Source organism: Trichoplusia ni, chromosome 18 (assembly GCF_003590095.1).
Source record: "Trichoplusia ni isolate ovarian cell line Hi5 chromosome 18, tn1, whole genome shotgun sequence".
Lineage (NCBI taxonomy): Eukaryota > Metazoa > Arthropoda > Insecta > Lepidoptera > Noctuidae > Trichoplusia > Trichoplusia ni.
The window spans coordinates 4,716,012-4,732,479 of record NC_039495.1 but is presented as its reverse complement, the minus strand read 5'-3'; the positions used below and the strand labels follow the sequence as shown (position 1 = coordinate 4,732,479).

Below are 16,468 nucleotides of genomic sequence, written 5' to 3'. Positions count from 1 at the left end.
GGTGACGTATTCATAAACGCACTACTTTATTTGTTAGCAAAAACGTTTGGATTAATTTTAATAGGAAATGAGCAACGAATACACAGGAAAAGTATTAGATAAACAATACTAGAGCATGCCGCGTCACCGGCTGGCGGGCGGGGGCAATGGGGCATGCATGCGATCGCTGCAATGGCATCGATCGCGCACGCCCCGTGCTACGTCGGCGCTGGGCGCGCGCGGGTTGGTCGGCGGCGGCGGTCACGTGACGCGCGCGCTCGCCCGCCATTGGCCGGTAGTGGCGGCGGCCACGTGAGCGGCGCGCGGCGCGCGTGGCCAGTCGCGGCGTGACAGCGGGCGCGCTTGTACCGCGCGCGGCCGTGCCGCCCGTCCCGACATGAGCCTCCTCGACACGCTCCTCGAGGCGGCGCGCTTCATCGAGCTGCAGGAGCGGCGCCTCCAGGCCGGTGAGTAGCGTCCACTGTCAGTCCCGCCGCAGCCGGCGCCCCCCGGGTGTTTACCCGCTCTCGCCGGCACACGTCACGAGTGAAACCGGTCCCTGGGCGTGCGCCGATTCGCGAGTAACCGCGACCGTCCAGTCGCCGGCGCGCCGGTGCAGCGAGCCGACGCCCGACGCTCTTGACCTTGAACAGCACGCAGCCGCACCGCCCCCTCCCTCGCCACGCGCTCCCGGCCGCGCCGGCCTCGCCCCACGTAAACAAAGGAAGCCTGAAATTTACTAGACGGACGCCACGCATCGCACGTCCACCTCCGTTTACGATTACTGCATTTATCGTTTACGATAAGTGTAGATGCTCCGGTGCCTGCTTTTATCTTTCGTGTTCGGAAATGTTCGCAACAATGTACGTGTTTTTGTTCTCGTATACTAAAACAAGACAGAAACGCTAACACGCACAAAATAACATCTCATAACGTATTTTCCTAGTTTGAGTGGGTGGTAGGTAAGCGGTCTGTGCAATGTATACGTGGAGCGAGTTAGTCAACATAACGCATGACGCATTGCTTTGGCCGAGGCAGGCAGGGGGCGCCGCGCTCGAGAGTGCGGTCAGCTGATCGACGCGTGTGCCGGCGCGGGGGGGGGGGGCTCATGTGTGCACACGCATCGCAAGGCACGGCCAGTGCGCTTCACTATATGCATTTTAAAGTAATTTTAACTCCACATCCTCTCAAAGTGTGTAGACACATAGGATTTTGAATGTTTACTTCAAGAAAAACTAGCACAAGGCACGCTTGCGTAACGGTGCGTGCGTTAGTATCTACATCATACACGCCTATTGTTCTTACTACTCGATGAACTCATTGTCTTATTGTGCATTATCGAATCTGGTGGTAAACGGCTCCGGCCACACTAACTCACAAACGACTCGAATACTCATGACCAGATTTTTGTATAATTATCAATTAGTTATCCCTAAAACACTTACTATGCTACTATTTTGTTATATTTTATATTCATATGCATAAAAGAAACACTGCAAAGGGTTATTAAAGCTCCATGTATTTATATAACAACCTAAATTATTATTGTATTCAAAATACAAACTATATTTATAAGCGTCCACTAAAGTATTTGAATGTCACTGAATTCAGAAGGACACTACACGATTTTTCTTCCTTTACCATCTCTAAATTAAAAACATTTATTAAATTTTGAGAAATATACTGCTTTGTTACAAACTAAAGGTGTCAATAAACTTTTCTACAATTCTTTCCATAACTTTCTCTAATTCATTCTGAATTCTGACCTGTATTAATTATATTGTTCGTTAATCAATCGTATTTTACAAGTTAGTTTTCCTTAACGTAAGCTAAAATGCCGCAAGTGACACACGTTATAGCACAGCAGTTGTACTAGGGCTGCATAAACCAGAAGAGGTTCAGTTAAACAACGCCGGTCGACACGTTTGTCTGCGAGCAGCGTTATCATGTTTGCCCGACACTTATCAGTGGACGCCGCTAGCCAATACATCTATCTACGTACACAGGAATGGCTTTAGTACCGTTTCTCCGACGTGACTGGAGGCGAATCACGATTCCCTATCTAAACGACACTAAACTGGCTACGAATTAATTTCGTTCTAAAATTCTACCCTGTCGGTCTAATTTTAACGCGCATTACATTTGCATTATCTGACACGCTATTAATATGTATTATATCAACTGTTATTGCGACTCGGAACATTTTATGACTTACAGGCACACTCATTCTTTCGCGTCGCTTTCGTCATGTACACACTTATGTACCTTTGTGCTTATTATGTAACATCGCATGTTGTTTCGTAAAGATATGTCCTCTGAAGTGCCCTATGTCTGTCTATAAGCTACTGACAAGAGTATATAAATGCTAAAGACTTTTATTCATTCATTCAATTAATGTAAATTGGACAAAGATTCCAGACAACTTTTAACTGGTAAGATCTGATGTAAAAGCTGCCGGTAGCATTTTTTGTGATTGCTGAACTGCATTCAATTGTATACCCATAAAGTTATGGCCGAATCTCCGTGCCTGAGATTTAGTCACGGATGGTCGGCTGTGTAACACTCTACGCTCATAATAACACTTTTACACCGCCTCTAATTAGTGGGCCCCTCGGCACTGGCGGTTAAGTAGGCGCGGCAAACAATCGTATCATCAAGGCTCGTGTAAGGTCGACGCCGCGACGGTACCGGGCGAGCAGAATGGTGAAAGGGATCGCGTGACCTCGCCATCTGCGACTGGTCTGTGAGGACGCGTACGCTCGTAGTATATTGAACTTCGGAGGAAATGTTGCGCTGCCGCGATCGCGCCGCGCGCCGCCCGCCGCCGCCCGCTGCGGCGATGCGACGCACAGCCGATGCAGCCATTAGTCACACAAACTACTGCCTGTTTCTACTTGCAGAAAGCCGATAAGATAATCCAAGTGCCTCTGCTTGTACTAATGTTTTTACATTACAATACTTTGTACCAAGCTAACGCGTTTATTCACTCCGAACGAATTAAAGTATCCTGTTATATACCATCCCAAAAACATAAATACCTCTTAAATACATAGCATTAGAATTGATAATATTGAGCCAGGAAATTGAATAGAGAGAGAGTGTATAACATTATCTAAATATTGCTTATGTATTAGAGTTTGACAACGGTAACTTCGGCTAACAACCGTTAGTTTTTAAAATTTCCAATGAGATTGAATAAAATAATCATCCAAAATGTAATAGAATTCTTCGCTCAATATAAATCTTGTAACATTATAACATTTTTAACCCAAAAAAGAATGAATATCTATAAGATTTTGATATATATTAATTTACACGTTCGTCTTTTCCAATTCTTTATATCTACTTGTGCAAAATAGTGAAGTATAATTAAATAAATCTAATAAAGAATGAGTTCCTAAATATTAACAAAATTGTATTGTATGAGGGAGCTTTCGCACGACGCAGTCAGACGGCTCATATCTCGACATCCGGCGGGTCTTCGCTCCGCGGGTGGATCCCCCTTTCACAGCGTTATACTTCGACACTCATGTCGTTACTGTCCTTCTCAATCATGTCATTGATTGTTAAATAATGAGTTCTTTTGCACGGACCTACCGAACTACTACCATCCTGAATGCATGCTGCCAACATAGGTTCTGTCGCTTGACTATTGACGTTTGAGAAAATACAATTGTTATCATTCATTAAGGAATGCACTGGTGGTACTGATGCGTAGGGTACTTGATTTAATGGGGCCTCAAGCCTCCAGAAATAGAATCTAGGCACGGTGCTAGGTCGCAACAACCTGCTAAACCGGCAGGTGTGGTTGCAAAAGGTACAAGAAGAGTGAGGGAGGTATTTGTGCGGCGGCGTGGTGTTTCCCGGGCGCGGGGGCCGCGGTGCTGAGGTCCGGGGGGGGGGGTGCCGGCCCGGGCTGCACGCTGCACCGCACCAAGGTCAGCCGCCGCACGCATGCGCGTCCTCCCCCCTCTACCTGCCACCTTATCGGAACTGGGAACCTGCACCCGTGCCACTTATGCGTTCCTGTGACTTGCACTCCAAATAATGTCCGCAACGTCGCTCGGATGCTTCGTACTTGAAGGAACTTTTTAAGTGTCGTCAATGACTTCATTAGTCTCTTTAGAAAGACTGTCTGCGTTTCTGTTTTAAAAATCTTTTTGTATTTCGTCTGTGTTAAAACTAAAATTTTGATTTTGTCTCCTAATTTAATGAGTGTTGTTTGAGGTGTCATTCTACTCCTCTACTAATCGTCAGCTTATATAGAACATTTAAAAGCATGTACTATCGTTTTCCTAGTTCCTTTAAAATATAATTTCACCTAAAATATCAGTCATGCCTGTCAAGTAACTGCTAATGACTTCAGCTACAGACTTCACAGTTCACATGCGCTTAAGGCTTGACTTGTTTATTCCGCTTCCGCAAGCCGATCAGGGTTCAGGGCTCTACAACTAAAGTGTTCGCCTATTCTTGGCGAGATCACCGGCGCTAGACGTGTATCTTGAATGTAAGATAAATAAACATAAGTATATAGTGTGGTGGAGATAACACGTGCCACTCGCGCCTCGCTCCTAGCGTAACGCGGTCAAATACTGAACGATCTCGCAGCTCTGCCGTAAACATGGAGAAATCCTATTATGAAGATTAGTACTCGTGACGTAAGAGCTATACTTAATTTACAAGTTAATTCGTAAATAGTAGTTTAAAGTACGAAAGCAGTTACTCCTAGTAGCAATCTTATCGGTACATTTAATTGTAAACAGTCGATACCATGTTGAGTATTGTGACTGGTCCTTCCAGCCGGATACTATAACTGTCCTAACTTTACAGTAATACTAGCTTCATCTGGGTCGAGCTACTTGTTACTTGTAGTTTCGTGTTAAAGTATGTTTACGTGTTCGTAAGGGGATGTCTGATACTGCCGGTTGCGTCGGCCACGTATCATTAGAAAGCTACGCCATTGTGGCTCGTGCATAAGGAGCGGCGCGTCGCAACTCGCTACGCGACAGTCGGCTCCTACGTTAGTTCGCACAGTTACGCCGCTCGATTCGGTTGCAATGTTCCATTCACCTTATTTGTCGGCGACGAGGTTCACTGACTTGAGCGCCGACCGACTAACTCCTCGGAACACGTCATCTGCGTGCTAATGCCGCTGTTTCATCACCTACGGCCGATCGGCGCAAAGTTCTTTAAATTCTGTAGGTGTCCCGCAGCGCGGCCGCCGGGCGACCTCTTTTCGCGGGCGACAACGAATGCGTCGCACGCCGTCCATGCAGCGTTATGTAAAGTCGAGAGCGGTGCAGCGGTGAGCGTTGCGCTCGACCGCGTGCGCGCCCCCCGCGTGCGTCTCCCTCCTCGCAATTTCGTTCGCCGTCGGTTTCACTCGCCACGAGCGGCGGTGCGGGGTTCCGGAGGTCGCGCACCTCCCGCCTCCTCCACCCTCCTCGGAGACGGAGCCGGTCCGCGGTCCGCAGCGGCCACTCAGTCGTCGAGCGGATTGCGTCGACGGCGGTCGGCTCCGCGCCTCGGCTGTCGCTGCCTAGTCTGATGACCCGCTGTCACGTCATGCCGACGCTGACATTACTCGAGTGAATCGCACCGCCCGCGTCGTCGCGTTTGCAATATACCGCCGGTCGCGCTTCCGTTTCGGGAGTCTTTAGTGATTTCGCGGCTGCGTTTGCGACGGTCACGAACACACTCGTCGAGCTGACGACGTTGTGTCGAAAATAGCGTACGTTATCATCGCGACCTCGAACGGCGAGACGAGATAGCGCGAGGTCGGCGGCACCTGCCTCGCACCGCGCCCCACGTGCACGCCACCACGACCCGCTGCAGCCGTCTGATGGCAATTAGCTCAAGTCCGCGGCGCGCACCCTGCGGCCGGCGGCGCCGCGCGGCCCGCACACGCACTCGGGCTCGCGCTGTCTCCTCTCGCTGATCGCACACCTGGATCTAATCAATTGACGTTCGGGGCACAGCTCTCCACCCTCCCCTACTGGATGGCAGTCCAGAATATCTCGGACGTGGGTGTTCTTTACTGAAAACAATAACATTCAGGCGAATAACATGTAATCTACATTTTTATACTATGTCCGTATCTACAATTAATCGTGTGTTGTAGTTGACGTTTGTAATGTTATTGTAATAATCCATTACGTAACTGTTTCACGCCTTAGTAACAGGTATGTTACAGATATGTGTAATACTATTATATCTTTATCGCAACGCGCTATGATCGAGGTAGCTTAGATTTTCCAACAACACAAGTCTCTACAATTTACATAATCGCAAATAGGACTCTTTATTGTATGTCCAGGCGTTTTTATAATTATTGTCTAAAACATGTCATTGAGATGTGGTCCGTGTCTAATGTTATTGAATTAGGTAGGTTAGTACATCGGGCGAGCGGTGTGAAAATTTTGACGTCTTGATTCTTTGTATTGTGATGTCCAGTCGACATGAGTAATTCAGTTGAAAATAAGTGGCACAATAACAAATAATCGTTATTCTTACCTTTCATTTTGAACTTTTAATTGTTTATTATGTAATAGCTAGTGTTCTTACTAGTGTAAGGATGTCTAACGATTTTTCTCTTCTGATCAGCAACAAAGTGGACGCTACTGATGTGAACTAAACAACTGGAAAAAGACAACACGGTCTGAAATAATTTAATGACTTACTAGGCTCCCAGGAAAACGTATTTAGGAGATGGTCCTTTTGTACAAAAAAATCTGTACGTCTCCTTGGTCCTTTGTCTTTAGTATCCTCTAACATATTCCGGTTTTCTCCGAACATTTTTGCGTTGCAGTACCTAGTCTAAACATATCCCATATAATATACACAAAAAGTAATTATAATAGCTAGTAAGTTTTCATTTAGGAATCTTCAACGGCAAAAAGTCAATGATTGCATAAAAGTCAACATCAGGTTGTAATCATACAAGTCATTGTATGATTAAAAAGTTTCAATCGATAATTTTAATACCAAGCGTAACACACGCGTAAAAGAGCTATGTATAGTAGAAGTATTGTAGTAACATGTCGTCCCCGTCTTGGGAAAATTTTCCCTTCTTTGTTCCAATACAAAAATGATAACTGATAACGAGATTAGATATTCAACATACAGCTAGCTAGCCATCTTTAAAAAGTAAAATATTCACTCTAATAAGCGTAAAAGCGTTTATTACAAGCATAAACGGTTTCACGTTATGGGCATTTTGCAGTTGCGCAACTTGTAAAAAATGCAAGCATGCCATCATCTGTCCTACATGTCCGTAATGCTTTGTCATTACTCACCAATAACTTTAATTACCTTTAATTGTACGAGTGTTATGTGTAGATAGAATTATCAATCGAAGGTCTGACACTATTTCTCTATTTTTAATACTTTCGCATGACATATGAGTGATGCTTGTCGCACTCCGGTTAATTTTATTGCGGTGTAAACTTGGTTATTGGCGAGACGACTGTGACGTCACTCATTGCGTGGATTATTTACGAATTTTCCTCGTTGTAGCCTATACATCTTAGAACATCTATAGAAATTTCACAATGGGTCCAACCGATATAGAAATCGTTGATTTATATTTATAATTCTTGTGTCAACTGATTGAATATTTGATTTCAGTATCAAAATAAACATTTTATCTTGCACATAAACGTTAGGGACTCGTAAATAGGCTAATACATAATAATATATTGGGTTTCGCAGACTGTAAAATTCACTACATCTGTCATATTATGCTGAATATATGAATGTCAATGTCAAAGCCATTGGACTCATAGCTAACTGGGTAACTTTCATATGACCATCTCATGAAAGATGAGGGATCCCGCTGCTCCTAGCTCCTACACAGTTTCTAGAACTCTCTTTCATCTGTTAGCAATCCAATCATAGCTAGTACGTCTAATTGAAATAATAGTACAAATAGTATAGACATGTATAGCAAGCCGTTGCGCTAGTAGGTAAGTGGAGTTACATAATATAAACACGGACACGTGGCATCGGTTGTATCGCTTATATAACTCGCGCGTGTGTACGCCGCTTACGTCTGTGTCGCCTCCACTCACGGCTCTACTGGAAATTATCTGGGAAATTGTTATTGACCTACGTGTTTTCATGATATCCTGGTTGGATACGCGTAAACGTCACACCCGTAATAAGCAATTCCACCATCAATCAACTTTGTTTTCCGAAATCGAATTACGTCGCGCTTAATCATGAAATTGATAGATCTCTCTGCTTCTATAGATTGATGACGATTCTATGATTTTGATAACGATTCTGACAATACGTATTATCTATCCCTACCAATTTTCTTGATCTAGACGTTTCTGAAGCGGCTTTTGTTGTTGTATAAACTCTCGTTTGTTATTGCTTTTCACGATAACAGTAATGCTTTCCAAGGCACGTGTACACCTATAGTTGTGACCAAACCGATAACGTTATCCACTTCATTTTACGTACAGTCCAGCACCTGTTCGCTTTTCTTTATTTTGTCATGCTCTACTGGTTATTTGAATTGGCTTCCATTCCGCCCAGCTGGCGTCATTTAGACAAAAAATCTAGGAATCTTTTTCGTACCAGATTTTTTTCCCGATTGTCTATCAGTTTTTTCGCAAAATATATTTTATTTTCATCTTTCTATGACTCTGTCATAATCTATAAACCATCCTTTTCAATAAAGTTAAGATTAACTTGTTATTTATTATTTACGCTTATTGTTGTATACGTACGCGCCGCGCCGCGACTCTCATTTCCGCACGTTCTTTTGTTTCCCGGTGGAAATCCACTATGTCTGCCAATTCGGTCGGCCGCTGTACCAGGGCTGCATGATGTGGGAGGAGGTACAACTAGCTGTCAATGTCTGTCGGTGGCAGGCGCGGGGTGCGGGCGCGGGGCGAGGAGATTGCACGTGCCGGCGGGTCGTGTCATGCGTTCGGCGCCCCCCGCACTTGTTGAGCGCCGCGCGGCCGCTGCGCCCGCCAACCTAGGTCGCCCGCACTCGCTACACCTATCCTAACTACCACCTTGCTCATACATGCTCCGTCTCATTCTCCCGAACATCTCCGCGTAAGAATCTTAGCTATCGATTAAACTTACATATTATGTTGTCATAATGCACAACAATAGTATGTGATTTAGGGATGGTTCAAAGAAGAAACTTTCTTTTTGATTCTTTGATCATGACTTTCATTGTTTTGTAGGTACTCGCTCAGTGAAAATTAAGTACAAGATTTCAAAACATGTTGGAAAATTTCGCAAACCCTTTGTAGACTGCCTCTACAAATGGTATCAATCTTTTCATCATGTTTAGAGTTTTGTATTAAACTTTTGTGCTGAAATTTCATTTGTTTCTTTTTCAATAACTTTGTTGCGCAAACGGTCGCCCTACGTCAGAACTCTTCAAAGAAGCCCCACGTTCCGAGTCACTTAACTTTCTGAATAATACCCATGGATTTCTTAATCGTTTCACAAACTTATAACAATGCCCCAAACGTCAATTGACTTATACAATCCTTTCAACTTTGACAACGTAAAACAACTAAGTTTTTCAAAAATTTTACAGAAAATTTATACGGCATTTAAGAAATGGTGAATAAGTGATTAAATAACAAATAAGTAAACCAAGTGACTATTAAGGATTTAAAAATGAATAGGACGCAAGTGAGACTATGACACAGAACACTAGTAGTAGTTAGTTAATGTAGTGGCCCATTGTAGAATGGGTATACTTATGGAAACCACCGAAGCGAAAGTGGGCACTGCCGGTTACCGGAGACGTCGCGTGCAGCCTGAACTGTTCGGCGCGATGGCAGCTCCCGGCGAGTTCTACGCCGACACCCTGCACACCATAGCCATCAACACCAGGGAGACAGAATTCGGAAGCATCGTAGAACCGATACCGATCACGCTAAAGGCGTACAAGCAGTTCCAAGCTCACGGGCATTCCATTAACGGATACGGGTTCCCGCAGCAGCAAATGATCACATCCTTGGTGGCTGCTCCTCGGCTCCCAGAAGTGGAAAGACCTTCAACGTCCAGCTTTCGTCCAAGTCCCGTGAAGGATGAAGTCAAAGATGCTCAAAAAATAACCCGACCTCCCAAGAAGAAGTGGATAAAAGAGTATCTAGGTGAGTTACAGATACACAAACAAGCTCTACCCTCTATCTTATCAAAGCAACAATGTTTTTATCTGTAATATTTACGACTAGCGAACTGAATTACAACTTCTCCAAATTATTTTTCATGACTGTTAGGAAATATAGTTTCTAGGTGTTGGTGATGTAGCTGCATTCTCAAATAATTCAAAGTCACGACAAAAAGTCTTCAATTGTTAGGCGTGTATTTGAAAGTGATTCAATAGGTCAGGTTGTCCACATGGGTGCATTATATGACCTTGTCGTTAGCCTCGTCTTGTTTTTGCTTCTAACCGAATCCAAGAGCACGACTAATACGCATATTTATAAAATGTTCTTACTGCTGTGGCCGAGAACTGAAACGTCATTCAATTTTATTTTATCGTTGAGGTTCATTTACTTTCCGTCGCTTTATAATTAAGTCAGATAGACATTAGACCATCCTAAATGAGGTTTTTGAATAATTCTCAATCTTTTATTACTATAGTTGTTTCAAGTTTAGTTCATATTTTCGCTGCTATTACTCGGCTCTTTTAAAATTGTTGTCTTTATTTTATATTATCAATTATGTTGATTTAAACTGCCTTTACTTCGTCTAATCTTTGGATTAAATCTTGTACAATGTGTTCGTTGTCACCTGATAGGTTTTGCTATTCATATTAACTTGATAAACGATTTAAGCCAATCATTGAACTATCACTTCGATACACAATTAAATAATCATTGTTATCAAACAATGCTGCGCTTATAATAATAAATAGATAACAAATATGAAAGGAAATGTGTTTTGTCACGTAATTTTGGCCCTACAATTATTCCAATTCGTTTTAAGCGCTAAAAAGCCTTCAGGTTTAAGTGATGGAAAACTGCGAACAATGTGTCATAGTAGTACAATCGTTTGTTTCAATAACGTTTTTTTTTCTTAATTATTTGTAAACAATGCCCTAATCTTTGTATAGTTTGCGTTAATGTATGAATAACTGACCTTATTTTCGAGAATCAAGAAATAGCCGTATATAAGGTTTTTTTAACTAGGTTTTCATTAAGATATCGCCATTGTACACTACTAAAGGATTTATGCTCCGGATGAATGCCACTGCAGCGAAATAGCGAATTGTTTTTTTTCTGTTTACACAATCGGCAATCTTTCCGCAATAAAAACAACGGAAATATTTAAATGAAGTAACACCGCGTCAAAGACAGCAGCTGTAAATGTTTTCAAATTTTCGAATAACTTGTGTTTTAATTAATTAAAAGGATTCTAAAGGATCAATCTCGAACGGTATTGTATTAGGACCACATAAGTTGAACAGAGGCAACAAACCAAACAGCTTGGTATTGCGTGCGTACTAGAAGGCAGCGTGTTGCCGTCAAGGCGTTCTTCTTTCCAAGGTCGTGAACGTGGTTCGTAGTGTATGCGCTGTTGTAGCCGTCTGTCGGTCCCGCATAGACATGCGTGCTACGAGCTCGCATATCTTCATACCTTCGCATTGATGAAATGGTGCCTTGTCCGCCATTTGTCAGATACATTTCTTTTGTTATATATTAGAACTTTCACAGCGCTTTATGATACTTGGGGGAAATGGGTTTTTGAACGGAATTGGACTAACCTTATTTGTTAAAGCGAGAGTAAACAAACGATATGATAATGTCATGAATTGTGAACAGTAGATTATAGCAATTATAAAACAGAAACTTAGGTTTCTATTATAACAGGATGTAAACAAATATTATGTTCTGCACCTTGAGATATCAGTAAAACAATTTAAATATTAATGATAAATAAGTATTAGGTACCTACACATAGTACGTCTAGGTTTTTCTACGTACATTACGCCCCCAATTGTCAGGTTTTGTGGTTTGCCGCACCTGAAAATTCTTAGAATAGCCAAGTAAAACACTAGCTTAGTAAGGTGTTTAATGAAAAATGAAGGATTTCATGAAAACAATATTTTTACATAATGACCGGCGGATGTCACACAATGAAAGTCGTAATCCAATAAAGATGGCGCGTGTACCTCTGTGACGTCACGCGCGACTCGTTGCGTAACATAATAACATAGTTTTATGAGATTAACGACGAAGTACATAGAAAAGTTCGCGACACCGCTACCGCTGCGTGTCAAGGCAACTTCACGCCGAAATCGTAAATAGAACATCAGTACTACGCAAATAATCATGCGATTATAAATTGTTTTTTTTTGTTGTTGCAATTTCTTTGCTCTTAGTGCAGAATCCTCAATACATAATAGTGATTCTGTCTCTACTCTTTAACCTCATCGTCACCTTATTTGTTTTCATAAACATTATCTTATCGGTGTTTCTTTTGTTTCACTCTTTCAATACGGTTAGCGCTGGTTTGCGCGTCATGCGCGCGTGTGAGTGCCGTTTTCATTAGATTGTGTGCTCTTTGTGTTTTGTAATAACGCCTATATTGTAGGCGTCTAGGCAATCTTTATCGCCGACGAGATACACGCTACCTATCTTTGTTCTAGAACTAACTTCGTTACGGGGTGACCTCTACTGGTAATGGTTTATCGATTAGTTACACATCTTTCTGAGCTCCTGGTATTTTTTTTAAATATATTTTTAAAATAATTGATTTTGTTAGCTATGTAACTAACCTCTTTAGATAACTTACTCTTCATACAGTTCGCATATTCGTCATTATCTCATCATAGTGGTCGCAGTGGAGATTGCCAAGGCAAATCTAATTGTTATCAAGTGCTCTACACGTGTCATGCGTTGTCGTGTAACGAAGCGTTGTAAAAATGTGGAACGGGCCGCCACGTATTGGCGCGAGGTTATTGACATTGAGATAAAAAAAATATCACACCCCGAAACTCGTAACGTGTTGAATTAAAGAAGTTTACTGTGTAACATTTGTGTCGTTAGTATTATTAGACTAGTCTTAACTACAATCATCTGAATGTAATTCCATTGTCTAGACTGTTTCCCTTACCTTTTTAAGTTTTTATTTTAACTAAAGCGGATTACATTGTCTCCCTCGGCGTTGGGATGTCTTGAAGGCAAGGTGTCAGTGTGTAAGAGGTGTGCTTCCTACCCTACCCTACCCCACTCATGCTCGAGAGCGCGTTGCATCGGCGATGCGTTCGGACTTCGGGTGGGTTCGTGCCGCGTGACGGGCTGTCACGTGCCGGTGCCGAGCTCACCTCGCTCCCCCCCTCCCGCTCCGGTAACCCTCCCCTGCTCCCCCTCCCCCCGGTCCCCGCTAGCCGGTCCGCCCGCGCCTGCTTATCACTGCCAGACCCGGAGGCTCCCTCCCCCACTGCACTCCTTGTAGCCCGGTACTGACGATACATAACCACACGCACTTGCTTTTGTGTATTATTTTTCTTTCAAAAGTATCGGAAATTCTTTCATTTATTTTTTACACCAAGCCTAACTTTTTTAAAACACTGACCTGGTTTTGGCATACGTAATACTGATTGTTGAAACTCTCTTAGAAACACTTTTTTCCTGTAACTGAAAAAGCGTAATGTTGTCTAAGTAAACTTTGAGATTTTGTTGAGTTTAAAACTTCGGTGTATTGTGATAACTTTTCTACGTAGTTATAATATATAATCGTTAAACCGGGCCTTACTTACAATCCCGGTCGGGCTGGTTTTATCTGGATAGTGATATCAGTGCTATCTAGGTATCTAGATGTTCACATTATGTTTAAATTATTAGGAAAATAATTGGCTCATTGTCAGGGTAACACGAAGAAGAAAATCTTTAAAACAATTTACATTGAGAAATTCGAGAAATATCTGTTTCTGAGTCAAGCTTCAAATAGTTTTGTTTTATCTATTCGATTTAAATATCTAGCATTAAATAACAGAAGATAACCAGTACACCAGTAAACCTTGAGATATATCTCGGTCAAGTCCAAATTGCTCGAAATTGTACTTAGCACTAGTTACAACAATTTATAACAAATTATGCGTAACCAAATACACAAAAACTACACAGTATAATAAATCAACTTTTAAGAAACTTTAATGAAAGGAGAAAACTTCAAATAAAAGAAAATTTGTGTAAATACAAAATAATGTACCTTTCCGACTTAGCCATGCCGTTTTATGAAGTTGCTCATAAAAGTTGAACTTTTCAAAGCAACAATGACGAAACTTTTCAATAGCCTCTTGTTTTTAAAGTTTACAACAACTTATTTGAACAATAATTGAATTTTGTGTTTATGTTTTGATTCGAATTCGATTGTATTATTTAATAATGATTTTATGGTACTTGAGAAGTAATATTTTACCAACCTAATTCTACTGAACAATTTTGATACTCTAATATGGTATGATGATCAAGTAATATTCTTATGTCTTCGTACGAAACCCCTTGGTTTCCGTTCGTTATAAAAATCATGTTTTAGCAGTTAGTTACAAGTCACATTCTGCATACGACTAAGCAATCGTATTTGGTGGTGGTATTTGAATACCGGTCTCTCAGTACCAGTCTACCAGATGCACATACATCGATACCGGTTCACAAGTGTCTGGAATCACGGTCCGTGCACGTGTGGGTGTCTCGTCGTGGGAGACGGCGGTGTTTGTAGGCGCGCGCCCGCCATGCGCAATTGTACCAGGCGAGCATAATACAACAGAAGCTCGCCCGTTTTAACTTTTCGAGGAGTTCGTACTACCTGTGGATTTGTCTTGCGGTACAAAATTGCAAATATTGTTCTGATGATGAAAATAATGTACATTAAATAACTTTAAAAAATGAACAGATTCAAATGACCTTGTTTAAGGAAAAACTTATTCATACAATAGTTGTTGTTAGAGAGTTCTCTTTTTAGTATTGAGCTATGTACGTGTTTCGACTATGAACACTTTGTTTGCGCAAAAGCTAAAATTCGTGGTATGGTAATCGAGATTGTGGTTTGCAACACCCTTTGAAGATCAATAACACGTCAGTCACGAAAAGACTCATTGGCTGATTTCTAAATATTATGACAACTTTATATTTCTAAAATCGAATTGTAAGAATCTCGGAAGTCGTGACGCAGGCTCAGGCTACATAATTTGCCACATGTAATTATTTACACCGGCTGCATACCATAGCTGCATAGGTATGGGTATTGTTTACTTACGTCATTTCACAATTATTTCACAGTCAAGTTTTCAACCGTTCTGACGTCGAATCACTGTTTCTATTACCAGTATTATGGCCCCCTAACCAGAAGGCCAGAGAGGCAGTGACGCACGACACTGCCCCCGGCCACTTCCTACGCTTTATACTACCCTGGTATCATCTGTAATTGACAACCAATAGGCCTATTTTTCAACATTTTGTTATGTCATTGTTTATACAACTTTTTAGGTATTAACTTATAAGACGTCATTCGCCGTATCCCTACCTCATTAAAAGCTTGTATTCATTTTTAACCACACAGTTGAAACTATTCTGAAATTTATTTATTGGTCTTTTGTCTTTGAAATTCACCAGGTGATAAATTTCTTTTACATGTAATACGGGAGGGAATTGTTACGGAATAATGAATAAAACTTTACATAAAACACTGTTTTCAGAGTTATTTTTTATATTGTAATGTAATAAAAACAGTATCTACCTGGATTAGGGATTTGAATACGACGTTTTACCTAAAAAAATATTATAATTTTCAAGTTCAATGTTCGTTTGAGTGATTCCAATAAATATTTAGTTTGTAATTTCGTATGTATCGTTATTTTGTATATTATTCTCAATTGTTCGGTCGTTGTCCTTCCTAACATGGGGAAAATAATTTAATAAACATGGAACTCTCCAGCAAATACTCAGACTAATGTGTCAATTGCTTGTTTTGATTGAATTTAGGTTGTGTCAAAATTCTGTCAAAGCTCTTGATGCACATTCGGACCAAAAATACTATCAATTAACTTCTTAAAAAAGTATTTCAGTTTTGGTTACAACTTGCAACCTAACATCCGATTTTATATGTAATCAACACCGTCACAGCTTATATTTTATAATTAGAAGTATTTTAACAAAGTTGTGCTTTCATCATTGCACCACCTCACAAAGTTAATATTATGTTGTAAATATGTAAGTAAGTGACGTAATTTGCAAGGTTATAAAATAATAGTCGTATCTACTGAACCCGACCTCATATCTTGTAGACGTGCCTAACGACTCTGATACCATTATTCTGTGAATATAGATCGACTAACTGGGGTCACATTTACATACCTAGTTTACAGATTTGTTTTCATCATCTCATTTTAATTTCCTACTTTTAAGACGTATTTAGATTTATGAACAAACAAGTCTGGACTGATAACATGTTGCTCTCGAATTTGAATTCTTATACATTTTGTATTTAGACGAATTTATTG

General features: G+C 41.4%; 1 protein-coding gene across 5 annotated transcripts in view; it reads left to right on the top strand.

The window, feature by feature from the left end:
- The first annotated feature begins 305 nt into the window (after positions 1-305).
- LOC113503029 (max-binding protein MNT-like) overlaps positions 306-16,468 on the top strand; it is a 30,041-nt gene continuing 13,878 nt past the window's right edge. The window contains exons 1-2 of one of the 5 annotated variants that reach the window (XM_026884818.1): positions 347-446; positions 9,548-10,112. In XM_026884818.1, coding sequence (XP_026740619.1) covers positions 9,704-10,112 — 409 coding nt within the window. In that variant the 5' untranslated portion in view covers positions 347-446; positions 9,548-9,703. Of the gene's footprint in view, positions 447-3,889; positions 5,711-9,547; positions 10,113-16,468 lie in introns of those variants that run through there. The other 4 variants (XM_026884819.1, XM_026884817.1, XM_026884820.1 and 1 more) reach the window with 4 other exon arrangements.